Below are 19,089 nucleotides of genomic sequence, written 5' to 3' on the forward strand. Positions count from 1 at the left end.
ATCTCATGTCATTAACAGTTTGTTCCATAACCAAAAATTTTTTTTAGCAAACTCTAATCTGGCCGTTCTGTTCTTGAGGCTAATTAGTGCTTTGCATCGTGTGGTGAACACCCTGAGGTTATGCTGGTGTAGTCCTCTCTTTATGGTAGTCTTTGACACATCTCTGCCTACATCCTGGAGAGTGCTCTTGATCTGCTCAGAAAACTCGCAGTTGAAAAGGGGTTTTTCTTCACAACTGACAGTATTCTTCAGTCATACACAACAGTGGTCTTCCATGGTCTACCAGACTGTTTTCTATTTCTGAGCTCACAAGTGAATCCTTGTATCAATGTTTGGCTACGTCTCTGATCGATTTATCTGATTTTCTACCCTCAGAATGGCCTGCTTTACTGGCACTGGCACTTCTTTGCCCACACCTAGAATGAACTATAGGCCTTGTGTTAGCTTCCCTGTGCATGAGCAAGTGAAGCAACAACACAAAGCCGGCCAAGAAACAGCGGAGCAGCCAACTGGCCCATTACTTCAGCCCTCCTAAATTGGGGTTCTATTCATAAAACAGGCCATAATTCCAACAAACATAACCTGATATGGATGCAAATACCCTCAAATTAAAACTGACGGTCTGCACTTTAGCCACATATTCTGCTTCATCTCAAATCCAATGTGCTGGAGTAAAGAGCCAAAAGAACAAAAAATTGTGTCAAAAATTGTTTCACCGAGTACTTCTGCATTTAACTGTATGAGAGTGTACATACATTTGCCCACACACACAAACACAGACACACACACACACACACTCTTAAGATTCTGGGAGCGGCCCCAGTCACTTGCAGTAGTGTACGTTTGTTTATATGTCTGCAGTGTCATGGGCCAGCACTAACACATGGCCCTCCACAGCTTTATAAGGACCTGCCTCATACACCATGTCTGAACTACGAGGAGGTGAGGCAGGCTGGTAGGGTCCTCACCTGGGCCATCCCACTGAGGCTCTGCCTCTCCTTCGTCTTCCTCGACACTCAGTTCTGGACCCTTCTCATCTTCCTCATCATCAGGCGCACTCGGTGAATCTTCCGTCCTCGGCTCTGTGGGTACAACATCGTCATGGCAACATGAGCTCAGCTACTCCCGGTGATGTTCGCAGGGTGACTGACAGTATCATCAGGGGTGACATGACAACGATTGCATCACAGAGTTAATGCCTTCAGGAGTTCCTTACAAGCTGATTGATAGCTTTAATTAAGGTATTGTTAATTATCATACAATCCAAAGTAAGCTCTTCTGTGAATGGGTGTATTTGTCTCTACTATGCAAGTACATGCATTACATACGCTTGTTTGTGCATTTCTACATGTTTTACATTTATATATGCTTGTATACCTGAATGCATGTGAATGATTCTGTGGGTAAAGCACGTATTTGTGCATATGCATGTGAACATGTGCATGTGCGAGTACACCACTGCCCTGTGCTCTGTGTTAATAACAGTGGCCAATGGGCTCTCACACTTGAAAAGAGACACTCACTACAGGAAACAATGCATCCCAATCCCATTCCATGTCTACTTCAGTGGTGGTTGCTACACAGCCAATGGATAACTCCTAAATTACAGCAGCCGTGGGAATGCACTGACAACTGATTCTGCAGCGTATTAATAGGGGCAATATGTCCACTTCATGCTACACAAGTAAAGAATTATAGACCTGCGCTCCCTACACCCTCTCCCCCATCACCAATCCCACCCACCCTCTTCCCCCCACCAAGTATTGTTTCTGTTTGGTAACTAAGAAACCCCCAATATTTTCCACCCTAAATCCCTCCCCATCACCCCACCTGGATAGTGGCGTAGCCGCTCGCACAAAGGGCATGTTTACCTGCTCTTGCCCCGATGAACAAGCGATAGTCACCCGATCAATACCTGCCATAAAAGGTCTGTCCGCGTGACTCCATTAGCGTTGGCGTTATTAATGTCACAGATGGAAGATCAGATCAGCATCTTCAAATAAATCACCCTCCCTCCGCCCCCACCCTTTCCACAACCACACACCCTGTCCCAGCCCCCCCCAACAAACACTCCCTCCCTCCTCTGGGTGACTGAACAGTCCCATTATTTCAGCTATAAATCACGGTGAATGGCAGATTGATTTTTATCCCAGGCGTGGGGCTGAGGGAGGGACCTGGAACGGCAGTTATTGCATTTAATATTATCAGCAGAAGCTATCTCCCCTCTAATCTGAGTGCTGATGGCAGGTATCAGGACGGGTAACTTCTCAGAACTTCCTTCGTCACACCTGAAGGGCAAAGTCTACCATCAAGCCCTGACTCATAACACACAAACACACACACACACACACACAAGCATGCACACATGCACACGGACACACACACATTGGATCCTCCGTTCAAAAATAAATTCACCATCTTTAACTTATCCTTTTCTCTCAAAAGCCACCCCCAATGTTGATTAATTGGACTGATCTAAGCTCCTTAGAACCCTTAGAACATGATATATATGGACTAATCCAAGTCCCAGTAGGGGGCAGGGGGTAGTCACACCTGGACTAATCCCAAGTCCTATCATGGTCTCGCCCCATTTGGAATTTTCCATGTTTTTTTTTTGTTTTTTTTACTGTGCAGCTACTGACTACCACCTGCTTCCTCAATTAGCTGACTGTAATTGAGCTGGATATCTCATGAGCTGTGTGGTGGAGGCATGTTCTTCTCCCAGAGGATTATGGGATACATGTTCAGCTCATTCAAGGGGAACTGAAACACTGGGCCAAGTGTACTGCAGGTCAGGGAAGCAGTTGCAAAAAGCAGACACAGAGTGGCGCATTCTCCCTCCAAACTGCACATATGTATGTAATCTGTTCCGCGTGTGTGTGTGTGTGTGCATGTGTATGACAGCATAAGTGTGTGTGGTACCAGAGCATAACTTTATGTATGTGTGCACGTCCCTGTATATGAGCATGTTTGAGTGCACCTATGTGTCCGAGTGTGCATATGCAAGCATATGTGCATGTGTGCACGCGAGTGTGTGCGAGCCAGGCTAGGCCGTTCCTCTGAATGTCTGAATGGGCGTTCCTCTGTATTATCAGGTATGGCCTGTGTTTCTCTCTCCCAGATGGTGGATAAGAGTCCTGCCTGTATGAGCCAGCAGGGTCCTGATAAAGACCTTGGTATTGATCCCGGGCTGAGAGAGCAGGTTCCTCAAACAGGGCTGATTTATGGGGCCCTGATAACTGCTAGCATCCAGCCACTGAAGAGCGCCAGAGACACAACAATATGGTGACGTGTCACCACTCTCCTCTCGGCCACGGGGAGGAAAACACCAGAAAACTCTCGTCCAGACTCTCCCTCACACACGCACACACAAACACACACCACACATAAACACATACACGCACACACGCATGAATGTGCACACACACACATACTTGCACCGAAGCACGCAAGCAGAGAATCGCACTATTACAACGCACTCACACACAGCGCTACAGAAACAAACACTCACTCAATGTCCCTCTCTCTTTCTCACGCAGACACACACACACACACACACACACACACACACATACATATTTGCGCAGAAGCACACAGGTGCACAGAGAATTACATTATTACAAACACACGCTTGCACAGAGTGCTACGAAAATACACACTCTCACTCAGTGTCCTACTCTCTTTCACATACGCACACACACATGCACTCACACTCACACACACACACACACACACACACACACACACAGGAGGCTAATCTCTAATCTGGTCCCGATTAGCACCTGACAGAATTTCCATGCGTTTATCAACCCCAGCCAACGAACAGACGCTTATCACCCCAGCCCCAAATTTCACAAGAGCTGGAATTTTCAAGATTAAAAAAGAAAAACAGAAATCTGAAATAACTCCACAGAAACGACTGAAAGCCCACGGACCTGGCCAAGCTTGGAGACAGATTGGGATGAGAAAGGGGAGCAGGCCGGGGCTGAGGAGGCTGGGGGGTGGGTGGTACAAGTCATTAATTGAGGTTGAGATCCTAGGGGTAGGGGGTGGGGGTTAAACAAGCTTCTTATTTCCTCTTAAAAACATGTGCCTTAACCAAGCGGTTCCCACACCAGCCATTTCAATGACCAGCGCTTTTAAAACAAGGGGGAGTGGCTAATAGGTTGGATTGAGGCAGAAATTATATAAGCAATTGCTCTAGAGGAAAGAAAGCATACTGTGCAATGGCTGCAGTTTAAATATTAAAAAACACAACAAAAACAAAGCTAAATGGCATTGTAAACTCCCCGACATTAGCTCACTCCTGAGTTAAACAAAGATAAAATTTGCTTTGGTCAAACTTTCAAATAAACCAAAGATAACATGAGCTACTGTGTGGTCTGGTAAATATATAGATGTCTATGCACTGTTAGAGGCTACATTAAAAACAAGGACGTTTCTTTATGACATAAATTATTTTAAAAGATGGAATAGTCGTTTGGATGTATCTACTTTTAACCTTTAAATTTCATTTTAACAGATCTGAGTGGAGTTATATAATTAAATTTGAAAGCTACCTGTACACCTGGTTCTTCTTGAACTCATGCTTTCAACAATAACTCAACATCCACTAATATAAAAAAACATGTAAAACAGCCAACAGTGTTGTGCTGTGTTGTGCAATTGGAGCTATGCTGCCTTTGCACAAACTTGGGGTCAGATGACCAGGTCAGTGTGGATCATGTTTGTGTCTGAGTGTGTGTGTGTGTATGCATCTCTGTCAACCTGTGGGACAATGAGTGTGTTAAACCTCAGAGACTTTGAGATGCTATCTCACCTTCAGTGTATGGTGGCATAAACCCTGGGCTGGAGGTGTCACACTCAGCCGAATCATCCTGGTCTGAAGCTCCGCCCTCGTCCCCCGATAGGCTGAGGTCATCGGGCAGGTTGTCCTCACCTTCCTCCAGGTCTCCGAGGGAACCTGCAGATGTCACATAGAGGAGAATGGCTTCAAAACAGGTCATCTGGCAACCAGGTCACTTCGCAAAAAATACCTAATGCGCAGTTTCAGGGGAGTGCGCAGTGCCAAGCCGTGCTGAAGCGAGAGAATTCAGAGGTCCACGCCACCACTGCTGGTGAGGCAGAAAAACTGCAGGATATTGAAGGATAACCAAGTGAACTTTGGTTTGTGCATGTTCAACAGGGTGAACTGCACTGCAGCAAAATGCACTTCAGATATGATTTAACTGAGCATTCCACTGTGTTTTTTGTGACCCGGTCCACACTTGTCCACATACTCATTCTGTGATACTGGGTAAAGAGACTGCTCAGACTTCAGTAAATCTGTACAAAAGAAGAGTTAACCAAGCTTTCACAGAGCAAACTTCGCATTAAAAATTGTAAAAGAAGTGTAAATAACAGTGCCAATTGAATGTAAAGCACAGTGAAAACAAAGCATGCACCAGCGTAAATTGCATACAAAACACAGGAATCAGTGTCAATTGTTATAAAATGTAGTGTAAACTAAGTATGAATCAGTGTAAATTGTGTACAAAACACAGCGTAAAATAAGTATGAAGTAGTGTAAACTGCATACAAAATACAGTGCAAAATTAGTATGAATCAGTGTAAATTGCATACAAAACACAGAGTAAAATAAAAATGAATCAGTGTCAATTGTTATAAAACGTAGTGCAAACTAAGTATGAATTAGTGTAAATTGCACAAAAAACAAAATGTGTAAAATAAGCAAAATCAGTGCAAATTGAGAATGAAACACTGTACAAAGTAAGCACAAATCACAGCATAAACTGAGAATACAGTAATACACGGTATGAAAAATACATTAAGAAATTGGAACAACATACAGAATACCATTTTTGCAAAAACACATTTATTATGAAGCATCAAACAGTATGTCAGAGAAGAGAATATTAGGCTAATAAATTTAAATAATGGGTTTTGTATAGTGACTCTCACTGTATGCATGCATTATGACAGCAAATCTGGAAAAAATACATAAGTACATAATGTTTATTCCCTTTTCGGAACACTATTTAGATTTAATGAGATCGAAATCTTTCAGGAACTAAACACAGGCCATAGAATGAGTTCAAATAAGGTATTATAGCTGCCATATAAGCAAAATATATAAGCAGTTTACAGGTTTCATACATATTCATAGGCTCTGTAAATCACAAGCTACAGGACTAAGTGTTTATGTTATTTCCCCATCATTTTATTATTAATAAATTCATATTAAACCATTCATTATATTGTAGTTCGTCTTTTGTACATTTACATAACTGGGGAACTATGGTTTAAATTTCTTAATCGTCATGATTAAATGAGCAAATCACGACACAGAAATGCTTTGATGTAAAGCTTAAAATACAGAAACCAATTACAGTAATTGCATTAATTTTCTTTTTTTTTTTTCCTTTTCAAAATTTAATCCATTCAATAACTTATTTTAATTTCCTCGTATAAGGAAATAGATGCTGATAAGGTTTATTTTCAAATTTTGAAAAATCAGCATCTATTTCCCAATATAAAGAAAGATCAAATGTAATAAACAGCACAGTAGACTAAAGAGGTAGGGTAATGTTATGTCATAAATAAATGTACCGTTCGTAATGTTATCTAAACCGCCCAGGCCCCAACGCAACTGTACACCAGTTCCGGTTAAAAACTGGGATATAGCTAATTCTCAAGTAAAACGTATGGAAGTAAAAGAACGCTTAAAGATGAAGTGAACACAAAAGAAGAGGCGAGACTAAATCTTTTGATTGTACCATATCCTGTTCAACTAAGATTTCACTGTTTTGACAGTAGACACAAACACTACATGCCCCTACGACGCCGATACGTAGGCATAGACGAAAGCGCTGGAGTTTTTCATGTTCTTAGCTGCGCGAGTCAAACATGCGGCACACTTGAGGTACGGACACTACCCTAGGTAGCCTACTTAGGAAATGTTAAGAATAGGAAAAGACAGAATTGCGTTAATCTGGTCGCAAAAAACAAAGCAATATGTAGAATTATTACATAAAATAAAACAAAGAACCAGGTTCTATAGTGTATAAAATCTGAGGGAAAACGAACACAGGAGAAAATAGCATTTTTCTCCAGTTTTGTAAATTAATTTTCATTAAGTTGTGATGAATGAGGAGGGATTGTTCCAAGTTAATGCCGTGACTGGAGGCGTATATATTTACACTCCCAGAACAAAGAGGCCTGTAATCTATACAAAGCACACAACAATACGCGTGAATAAAGAGCTTTGTAGAAAGAGGAAAGGCAATTTTTCTAATTCTGTTAATTTCACTTCCAAAGCAATTAAAAACGAGGCGGAGATAATGCTTCGAAACAATTGCCGCCTGACAAAGTGTTTCTGTCTTTGTAAATGAAACATCTTTAGGCTAATTTCGACTTCCACGCCTGCATGGTTCACTGTAATTTCAGATAAAATTAACACAGTTTGATTTGGAACTTAATAAAAAGGAGAAAGGGAAAAATACAGATCCCGTTCAGAAATATTTTTAGAATTATGGAGAGCGAGGTTTGGTAGATCTAATTTGCAGTATCTGTGAAGACATTTTCATACAATTAATTTTCCTTTAATCATAACTGTACAAAGGGACCTCTGTTTAAAATTCCAATTATATTTCATGTTTAAAATGTAAGTTTGAATTATGATTTTCTCTCCCATTAGTGCTCCCGTTTAATGAATCAATCGCTAGGCCTACATAACTGGTCCCCAACATCAAATGGCGCGGAAAAAATATGTCCCTCTTTGGCCAACGAAGAATAATTCTGTTTCACCCCAGGAAATTCGTTAGTGTGTGCACGAGCACAATGCTGTCAGTTCAATCCTGACTTTACAGGTTACATATAAGAAGAGATGGACGAATTCCCGGCATCATGAGTGTAGGGTTGTTAATTCCAAAAAAAAACGCCACTAAGAAAAACCTTTCAAGACGTCAAAACAACAGAAATCAACTGCGCGGGCAATGAAAAATAGCTTTGCGCATGTACGAATTACACAAGACAATAAACTATACAATACAGGACAACCGCTAATACCGTCAGAGCTGCAAGCAATCGTCCCGGTAAGCAAATAACATTAAAGACGAAGAAATGTGATAAAACCTGGAAAGTACCGAAATTGGATAAAGGCGCACGCATCTGGGATCCTAACTACAGTCCCAAAAATTGGTAATGATTAACAAGGCTTATAAGCAACAGAAAAAAAATGTAAAGAAACAGTTGCGTCTTTATAGATATCTCTTCTCAAGCAGTGAAACTTGTGACCAGGTGTAACGCCGAGAGTTCGCTCAACCTCTCCTATCATGCCCTAGTAGCTACTGATCTGTTATGCTTCTCCTCAATAACAAAGCTGCATATAAATGCTTCTGGACTGTGCCGAATGATAGAGAAGCACCGTCCTTCTGGTCTGTGCTGCTGATGCTCAGTGTCGGCTTTCGGTCTGCCTCTCTACCTTTTATCGCACATCTCCCGCCATCCTTTTCTCACATTCTGTCCCTATTCAATCTAACCACATTGTGCTGTATTTTTAACTTTGATTTATGGATCTTAACCAGCCGGACTGGTTTCCAGTAGCCTAATAATCCTTTGGCTAATTTGAATAACCAGTGACCCAACCATGATGTGCATGAATGCAACGCTTTACAAAAGGTCAATATATTAATCCCGGGGGGGAAACCCACAACAGCAGTCATACTGAATGCTTACCTTTGTGATTTAAAAGGTAATACTTAAATTTAAACTTAAATACGAAGCCAAAGATGACTGTGGGCAGACTTCGTCTGCGTTTTAGGATTATTCAACATTCTTGGAGTACTCAGACGCATGTACATACACACGCACACAGCAGTACTCACACTCCTGTGCCTCTTTCTCACACACATGCACTCAAATGTACTCACACAAAACTACTAACTAATGACAGTTTTATTTTTTATTTTTTTTAATATGGGAGACAAAAAAACAGTGACTGTCTGCAAACCGCCTCTCCCCACACGTAGCAGAGAGCTGAGCTGTGCTGATGAAGACGACTAAGATAAAGATTTATTAGCTCTGCGTCTATCCACATCAAACCTGCGTGATTAAACAAAGAGACGCACAGGCCCTCAAACTAATAACCAGCCGTGTTAGGAAACGTTAAAGAATTACCAATCAAAAAAAAGATCAGTGTTACTGCAGGTGTAGGAGAGCTTCACAGGCTCCTGAGAGAGGCAGAATCACAGAGGGGCTTCAGTGTCTCCTTCAGAATAAAAAAAGTCTTTCCCTTTCAAAAATGTGCACATCTGACATACAAAACTGACTGGAAGATACTATGTAATACCAACATAAGGAAACCATAGAGTGTGGCAGCCCAATATGTTCAAATTCCACCAACTGTAATGAAACCATAGAGTGCAACACTCCTGCGACAGAAATTACTGCAGATCTACAGATCTATCAAATAGTCTACTCTGTATTCTTTGCATTGATAGTACTGTTTCCCTTTTGTCTTAAGGAATATTCATGAGTCTATACCTTGCCTTAAACTAGCACAGCACAGGAAACTCCTGTTGCTAACAAAAGCCTCCTGACATTAAGAAAAATCAATAATGGAAGAAATGTAAGAGTTGACTATATATCTTGTTAGTCTATTGCAATATTTGTTGTTGTGTTCAATTAAATTAAAATCCATACAGTGCAATGGTGTCCAGAAAACTGAAATTCCAGATGGGAAGAACACCATAGAGTGCAGAAATGTCATACACACTGAAATTCTACCAACCTGAATGAAATTATAGTTTGGAGGGGTCAAGCACACTAAAAGTCAACTGATAGGAATTTGACCATAGAGTACAGGACTGTAGGGGAGACTCAATGGGTAAGGAGACCAGGGCTGATAGGCAAAAAGTACAACCGTTTGGGGCATACGGTACTGACTATATGAAACAAGCCTAGTTCAGACCTTTTTTTTTTCTGAAAATGGCAATGGCCATCCTATAATCTTTTCATTTCAATCAATGCACAAACTATCCACCTACGCACACCTGAAATATGAATTTTAAAAAAGGAAAATAAAGACAAATCGTCTACCGCACAAAAAACAGTGTTCACAGCAAACTGGCCTCAATGTAAAAGTGAAAACAGGCTTAGCACACCACACACCAAATTTGAAGAGGTCAAGATGGAGTTGGAGAGATATTTCCCTCTTCTTTTTTGCCCTCTCCTTCTCCCTGGTTTTTTCACTCCTTTCTCTCTCCCCATCCTTCTCTCTCTCTCTTCCTCTCCCCCTCTCTCTCTCTCTCTCTAAAAGTGATGTGACTGGCTGTGTCACTTGGTGAGGATAGCTGCGAGCTGTTCCCGGTTATCGGCCGCTGCAGACTCTCTGCCGGTCTGATCTGTCTCCTCTTCATTAAGCAAATACGCCGACGTGGAAATGAAAACATAATAGCTATTTGATTTCCAGCGAGATATTTTGCATATTGGTTCGGCGCTGATAGCGGAATTTCATCAAGTCTTTTTTTTCCCCCCTCCTCTCTCCCCTGCTTTAAAAACTGAATTACGGAGCTGAGCTGCGGCTGGATTTTTTTTCTTACATTGCTGGGAAGAGGGAAAAAAAGGCAGTTCCCCAGGAAGAACTTAAACGATTAAATATCCCCCTTTTTCCTTTTTCTCCTTTTGATAAGGAGGGAGAAATGTAAAGAATTCACAGTGATTTAGGTTGACTATATTAATCAGAGATAGGCCAGAGAAAATTAACTCCTTAATGAGCAGGAGTAAGATAACAGACTGGGGGAGATGGTAATGCGAAGGAAAGGAGGGAGAGAAAGAAAGAGAGAGAGAGAGAGAGAAAGACAGGATGGTGCAAGAACCCCCCCCCCCCCCCCCCAAAGAAGATCACTCGCTCCATGTGTCCTGAGATGGCAAGTGCGAGGGGAGGGGAGTTGCGATAGTGCCGTGGCAACAAGCCGTCCAGGATCGCCACGGTGATTAACGGCCCCGGTGTGGGGGTATTTTTCACGCCCGTCGGGAGCTACCCTAGCAAGCAAAGATCAACAAACCACTTCAACACTAATCCTGTAGATATCACCCTCCATCACATGGGGAAAAGTCACTGCTGCGGCCAAAATAAATGTGCCTCTGCCCCCGCCCCCCCCCCCACCTCTGAACATAGAGTATTAGTCCAAGTCCAACCTGGTCTCTCTCTCTCTCTCTCTCTCTCTCTCTCTCTCTCCCCCTCTCTCCTTTGCCCACTCACCTTCTCTCAGTCTTCCCCTTGCTGTATTTCCTTTAGTTCACTCCACCACTCTTTCACTACCTTTCTTTCTCACTTGTTCTCTGGTTTCCTCTCATTCCGTCCCTTACACTCGCTGGTTTCCTTAAGATAGCCTTGGGTGTACATAGCTGGCATAGCAGTGCACAAGGCTGATAGTAAACTGATTGCTAGGTCTACCATGACACATAGACTACATGCAAGATCCCAAACCCGTTCTGGTGCGGTTCAGTTCACTGCGATAGCTTCCGTCTGGTCCAGGTTAGTTCAGTGTCAGTTAAAGTCCGGTCCATTTTGGTTCAGTGATAGCTCCAGTCTGGTTTAATGTGGTTCAGTCTCAGGAAGCACGGTAACATCAGGGGATATCAGTTTCACCAGATAATAGCTTAAAACAATCTTATCGATATTTAGCCAATGCTAAGGTTGTGGACAACATGACGGGCCGATATGATGATGCAGCATATATGCACAAGAGGCTAGGTATTTGATTTACTGATGATGCTGGAAATTAAGTGAAAATGTCTTGCTCATTGTAAATGTATATGCATTGCATATTTTGTATTGTCATTTGATTGTCATTTGTAATATTTAATAAACAAATATATATGTATATACTTCATAATTTTTTATTTAAGCAGGTGCTGACAAAACATATTATATTATATTACATTATATCATATATACTATATTATAGTTCTGTTGGATGCTTCTTTGACCTGTTTTTCCCTTTTTCACCTCCTTATTGTACCTTGCACGATTATTTGCTTTATCTACAAAACAATAAAAACACAAAAAATGTTTTGCTCAACTACAGTCATCTAAAATTATTTTATGTATTATTTATTTATTTTACTTATGAAATAATGTTATTTATTATTTATTTTATTTATTTTTACTAGCCAAACTGGCATGAAATGCTATGCTGGAGCTCTATCAGGTCAAACTCTCTGCTTCATAATAAATTCCCAATCTGTAAAACTTCAATAGATTGGGCATTTAACTGCTCACAACACAATTAAGCCCCAGTGTTTGTTGTAGGAGACTGGGGTCTGCTGGTGGGTAGGCTGCCCCCATTCTAAAACTAGATTGGTATTGAAACTATAAAATATGAAATTGGATGATCAATATGTCAAAAGGTAAAATGAAAATGTGGCCTGCATTACTAACTTACTAACATAGGTAGTGTATTTATAGGCAGTTTATTTACACATACAAGTAGCGTCATTGTGAAGCAGCAGTGAACTTGTGCGTCTCGTCCGTAATAATTGTTCAGGCTATGAAATATTCACAAAGCTTTTCTTTTCTATCCTTCCATTCACGCACGCGCATGGGGTCCATTCCAAAGTACATCCCTGTTGCTCCAGTCTAATCTTCAAGTACGTAAGATGTTACTGCATAGCATCCTGTTTAAATGTAATATCAAATTGTCTGGTGTCACACCAGTAATGTCTGCAAGCTAACTAGCTACTGCACATTAATTACACTATAACAGGACACTGATGGTGTGATTCCCTGGTAACAGGGTGATTCTTTTTTGCCATTAGTGGAGACTGTTGGAGCAATTATACATTGTTGTTCCTGCCATTAAAAAAGACCTGTTCTTGTTAGTCTTAGCATGTCATGAAAGTTTGACACGAGTGACATATTTTCTTCTACATATAAAATTTGTTACATTTTTCCTTTATAAGTTGATATCTGTGCTAATCTATTTCTTCCAAGAATGTGAAAACCTGGTTGCTATAATGTGAAAAGTGGCCAATATAGCTGACAAATATTGGTTATTGGTATTGGCTCTAGATTGTCCACATTGTGGCATCCCTGGTTCAATCTGACAGCTCAGTCTGATCTAGCCTGGTTCACTGTGATGGGTCCAGCCTGGTCTATTTTGGTTTAGTGTGATAGCTCTTGTCTGATCAAGTTTAGCTCAGTGTGATGGCTCTAATCTGGTAAATAATTGGTTCAGTGCGATAGTTCCAGTCTGATGTAGTTTGGTTCAGTGTCCTTGCTCCAGTTTGATCAGGGTTTTCTTCAGTGTGATAGCTCCAGTCTGGTTTAGAGTGGTTTAGTGTGATAGCTCAGTCTGGTATAATATTGTTCCCCGCACACTGTTTTCTTAGCCTTTTAACAGTTACCCCAATTTTTTATTGTCACCCCTGCTCCCTTCCCCATCTGCTGTTCCCTTCTCTTTCACCGTTCCTCCTGGCACTATATCAAACACTTCCCTCATGAAAGATGGGCATTTTCGTCAAGGTCGCAACACAATCCCACACTGATTACAGGAGAGCACAGTCTTCCATCTGTGTGTGCCTCTCTCTCCCTCCCTCCTTCCCTCTCTCTCGGTCTCCCTTTCCGTCTTAACCCCTCTTTCTCACTTCTTCCATCCCCCCTTCTCCCCCCCCCCTCCCTGGTTCCTGTGCCTGGTGAGGGGACAGAACAGAGGGAATAACAGGAGGGGAAAACAGAGTGAAGTTGCCAGGCAGCCGTAGCGAGACGCTGGCCTGTGGAAGACAGGCATGCAGAGCAGAGTCAGGCTGCAGATAAGCTGCCCCTGATAGCAGATATAAAACAGCAGCAGATTTCAACTTTCCCACCGTCCTTACATCTGCTCCATCCCTCCCTGTCTCTCCCTTACGACCAGCAAGGACACTGAGCAGAGCTCTCTCTCTCTCACACACAGACACAGTCATGCACACACACACAGAAACACACACACACACACACACACACATATAACCATACACGCACACACAAACCCACATGCGCACACACACACACGCACTCACACAAGTACACACACGCTCGCGTGCCACACAAACACGTACACACACACACACACCACCAACACACAACCACAGTCACACACACTCACACAAATGTATGTTTATAGACTTTGGTTTCTCCATGTAGAAATTACAGCACATTTCATGCATAGTCCCGCCTTTCACCATAATGTTTGGGACAAATGGCTTCAAAGATGTTTCTGATTAGTCAGGTGTGTTTAGTGCCGGCATTCACATGTACGTACACACACACATGCACACACAAGCATGTCTTACGCACTCAAACACACACAAATACACACGCGCCCACACACTCACACACACACAGTCATACCCACACACACTCACACAGTCAAACAGTGAACATGATGTATCCTGCATCCTCAACAGAAATAAACCACCAGCCATCAGTGAAAATCAGCAAGTGCATACTGATTAAGGCTTTCTGTTGGGTAGCACAGCCAGACCAAAGTACAAATGTCCCTCTTCCCATCAGTCCATGTGAGATGGGAGAGAAGGAGACGATGCCCCAACATTCCCTTGACAATAAGAAGCATAACACAAAGAGGCACATAAAGGTGTCTGGGTTCACTTCTGTTGAGGGGAGTATGCTGAGGTACTAATAATACTGTTGGCTGTGCAAACCATGTTTATAATACTATTTAATATTAGTTCTTCGTCCAATCAGTTACATTTCTGGACACCCTTAGTCCTGTACAAAACTCTTTTGTAGAATTACCTACCAAATTTTAACCAGAAATTATTCTTCAAATTAGGTGTGTAATTCTACAAAGCACAAGACAGAGGGTGTCAAAGCATTTTTGGCTGAAATATGTGATATCCCAGCCAAAAAGGGACTGTTGGCAAACCTACAGCTCGAAAAGCTGCTGTCTGCAAGGAGACTTCACCCTGAGATCAACATTACAGGTCATAGACAGGTCACACAAGGTTGTGATGTCATTATTGGCCAAGCTCTCTGATTGTGCTGCCTCACTACCACACTCCTGAAGAAAGGAGCTATATACCCCTCTTTGTGACACTGTTACTCTTCAACAACAAACAGGATTTGTACTCCCTGACTAACGTCCCTCCCACCACCCCCCAAGCCAAGAGAGAGATTATCAATTGGGGGGGAAATGCAACGTCTGATAAACATGGGTTTAGACGTCCAAATTCATCCTGTTTTTCACTGCAGTTCTTACCCCTGATAGCTGCTATCTGCAACGAGGATACAATTTAACCTTACAGCTTTCAGGAAATCGCAAGATGATCTGGTGCTGCAGCCTAAAATGTCCCACCCTGCAACTGGAGGCAGTGGCTCCTTTTTACACTGTTAATAGAAACATCACTTCTAATTCATGTTTTGTTCATGTGTGAGAGAGGGAAAGACAGAACGAAACATGCTGAAAAAAGGCAGGAGATTTTCAGCGCTCAGACAGCAGGAGCTCCACGGCCTTCACTTCACTCTTATCCAGCACTGACCCTGAGGCTCAGAGAAACCCCAGCAACAGAGGATCTCCAGCCCCTCCTACAATCCACCCACACACATGCACACACCCACACACACACAAGCACACGCACACACACACACATTCTCCCATACACGCGCACTCACACGTACACTCACATACACACTTGCTCTCACTCACACATACACTCTCACATGCCCACACACACACACACAGACAAATAAACACTCTTTTTCTCCCTCTCTATCTCACACACACACACTTGTAGAGGAACACACAGGATGCACTGAGAGCGCTGTACCCCCCACAGTGGCTGTGTTTTGACTGCAGAGACAGAGCTGTGCGATACAGAGAGAGGCAGAGGTCAACGCTCCCGTCCCATCCTGTCCTGCGCCCCCCCTCCTTCTCCCAAAAGCGCTCGGCTACTGAGCTCTATTTTTCATCCTCCCTCTCGTCTGACGGAGGTGAGGGTGTCACCTTGTCTCTGAGGTAACAGGTGCAGTTTCCTTTCCTTGACCAAAATAGTCACAATCTGCACACTAAAGACCATTAAAAGTCCACACACCCCAGACCCCTGAAAAATGATTCATAGGCGTTCTCTCTTACATCGACCAGTTTTACTGACATTAAAATGTTTACACTACAATAAATTATGTTTTACTATCTACAGTTCTATCTTCCTTTTTACTTTAAATTCTACATTCCTTATTTGCTGTGGCACTCTCTTATGGAAAGTAATGGGCTCACCCTTTCAGCCTAATATACCTGACTGGTTCCAGTGGGAATATCAAGTGTTTGGCATGCATGTATATGTGTGTGTGTGTGTGTGTGTGTGTGTGTGTGTGTGCGTGTGTCCATTTCACTGCATGGTTCCATTATGTATCTCTTGCATTATGAATAGCTCATGTACATTTCTTTTGTGCTACTGACCCATAGCAAGATAGAATACACTGTAACAACACAAATATGGGGACTTGAAAATGTGTTACATACATTTCACAGCAGTGTATTTAAAATACATAACTGTGATATCTGAAAGTTAACGTCATTTTAAATTTGCTAATATATCGTGATGAGTTGCTATACTTTGATATTGCAATTTATTTTAATATATTTTCAGTATATTCCATTTCCTACCATGTCTGTTGAGTAGGCTCCTGTAATTCATACAACTTAACTATACATCCATAATATAATTATATGTACATATGTTTTGGTTTGATGTTCTCCACTAATGTACTTTGCTCTGGACAAGAGTGTCTGCCAAGTGATTATAAGGTATACCCTTAAACAGCAGGAAAGTTTGAACACGGGGGCCGATGCTGTTCTCAGTCTAATCATGTTAGCATCACTCACCCCAACCCCAAATTTGAACATCCTCCATCATTCACAGCTAGTAAAGCAAACTCCATCACCACTCAGTCCAACTCCATCCACACTCCATACACACTCCATCAGCACTCCATCCAACTCCATCCACACTCCATCCAACTCTATCACCACTCCATCTAACTCCATCCACACTCCATACACACTCCATTCAACTCTATCCACGCAACAGCCAACTCCATCCGCTCTCCAGCCAACTCCATCCACTCAACAGCCAACTCCATCCACTCTCCATCCAACTCCATACACACTCCATCCAACTCTATCCACACAACAGCCAACTCCATCCGCTCTCCAGGCAACTCCATCCACACAACAGCCAACTCCATCCACTCTCCATCCAAGTCCATCCATATTCCATCCAACTCCATCCGCTCTACAGTTAACTCCATCCACACTACTGCTAACTCCATCCATACTACAGCCAAGATTTTTGTCTTAGGCGGTCCACGTAAGCGTTTCTTACACCGTTTTTGCCTATATGTGCAGATTGACTGAGAAATTAAATTCAGAAAATCTGTTATGCTGTTACAAGGTACAAGTAGAGTTGTGTTTTTGACCAGAATGTCCTGTTTTCAAATTATTTGCACACATCCGGTTTGTATTCCCAACCGCATGATGTAACGTCAGAGTAATTTTTAGTTTAGAATGAATTTACATCTTAGTGACTCCCTGGTCCGTCAGTTTTGAGGGGATCCCCCCAGTCTGATGTCAGTTCCAAGAAGGACCTCGGAAACAACCCAGTGACAAAAACACCAGTGACAAAAAGGATGGTGCAAGAATGTATAAAAATAAATTAAATACATTACACTGGTACTAGTGTAGATTCATTAAGTTAAAAGGTTAAACATTGTACCCCAAGTTTTGAGTAACAAAAATGTGTGCAATGTGTTGATCCTTTAGTATAGGCTATATCCCCCCCACCCCCCAATTCTGGCACTTTTAGTGTGTAACCATTCAATAAATATTTAATTGTTCCAATTTAAAATTGCCATGTGTTTTATTTTGTTATAGCCTACATCTCTGTGGTGGTCTCTTGGAAGACTTTACAGCAATGCACATTGTAAATGTAGATAAATATAGGGAGACAACGCATCAAGATGACCGGGACAGTAAAGCCAGACCTACCGCAGTCACTGTGATGCAAAGTCACCACCTTAGCCTTATTTTCAGCAAGGTAACACCCTGACAGTTCCATCCATACTACAGCTAAATCCATCCATGGTTTTCTGGTTTCCTTTCCACCAGCAGCCAATGGAAACTAGAGTACTGAAACCCACAGAAAACCTGCAGCTCTCTAGGACTGGGATCCCTGACCTACATAGCGCTGTAATCGGTTCTGACTGCCAGTGGTGACAACTGCACAAATTAAGCATTTCAATTGGAGTTAAGATACACATTTATATTCACTCAGCAGATGTCAATACCTTAGTGCGGCTTAATAGTTGTCGGTACATATAATCTCTAAACTCATCTTGATGGGTAGACAGGAAACATTCCTGGTTTCCTGAAAAAAAGTATCTAAGGCCATCTCAGAATGCGTTCACTGGGTGCTCCACAGATGCAGTGTGAATGACCGTGCTCAAAGTGACATGAGGCTGGGAAAGCAATGGTCAACCTACTCAGGACTGTGGTCACCTTCAGATTATGGAGACAGTATTGTGTGACCTCAGGATTCCTGGATGTTCATGCAAAGCCGGAGGTAGCAAGCAGGCTTTTGAATTTTAGAATGCTACTGCAGTGCAGGTTGCTGATGCATATTAACAGAAGCCAAGTGTCACCAGCTTAGCCTGAATTGTGCGTGTTAGACAGACCAATTCTCGTCTCTGCCCTCTGGAGAAACATGCACAAATGAGTAAACACAAACACACACACACGCACACACACAGAAGCACACAAACATACAGACACACACACACACACGCACATACACAGAAGCACACAAACATACAGATACACACACACAGACTCGCACACCCCTTCAAAAAGTGTTCTGGAATCTTCTGTGACGCCCCCCCAACCAGAGCATGAGAGAAGGGGGTGAGGAGTGGATAACAGCTTGAATCTTATCTATCGCTCATGTCACATGGTCCAAAATAAAGAATGAAAAGATGCTGGGCGTGCGGTTCAGATAGCTGTGAGGAGCATGTAGGGGGGGGGGGATGTGGGAGAG

The 19,089-nt window shown here is 42.3% G+C and overlaps 1 protein-coding gene across 2 annotated transcripts in view; it reads right to left on the reverse strand.

The window, feature by feature from the left end:
- zfpm1 (zinc finger protein, FOG family member 1) overlaps positions 1-19,089 on the reverse strand; it is an 83,572-nt gene that overhangs the window by 39,977 nt on the left and 24,506 nt on the right. The window contains exons 2-3 of one of the 2 annotated variants that reach the window (XM_035419130.1): positions 4,820-4,963; positions 969-1,082 (exon numbers count right to left, since the gene is read on the reverse strand). In XM_035419130.1, coding sequence (XP_035275021.1) covers positions 969-1,082; positions 4,820-4,963 — 258 coding nt within the window. Of the gene's footprint in view, positions 1-968; positions 1,083-4,819; positions 4,964-19,089 lie in introns of those variants that run through there. The other variant, XM_035419131.1, reaches the window with a different exon arrangement.

Source organism: Anguilla anguilla, chromosome 5 (genome assembly GCF_013347855.1).
Source record: "Anguilla anguilla isolate fAngAng1 chromosome 5, fAngAng1.pri, whole genome shotgun sequence".
NCBI lineage: Eukaryota > Metazoa > Chordata > Actinopteri > Anguilliformes > Anguillidae > Anguilla > Anguilla anguilla.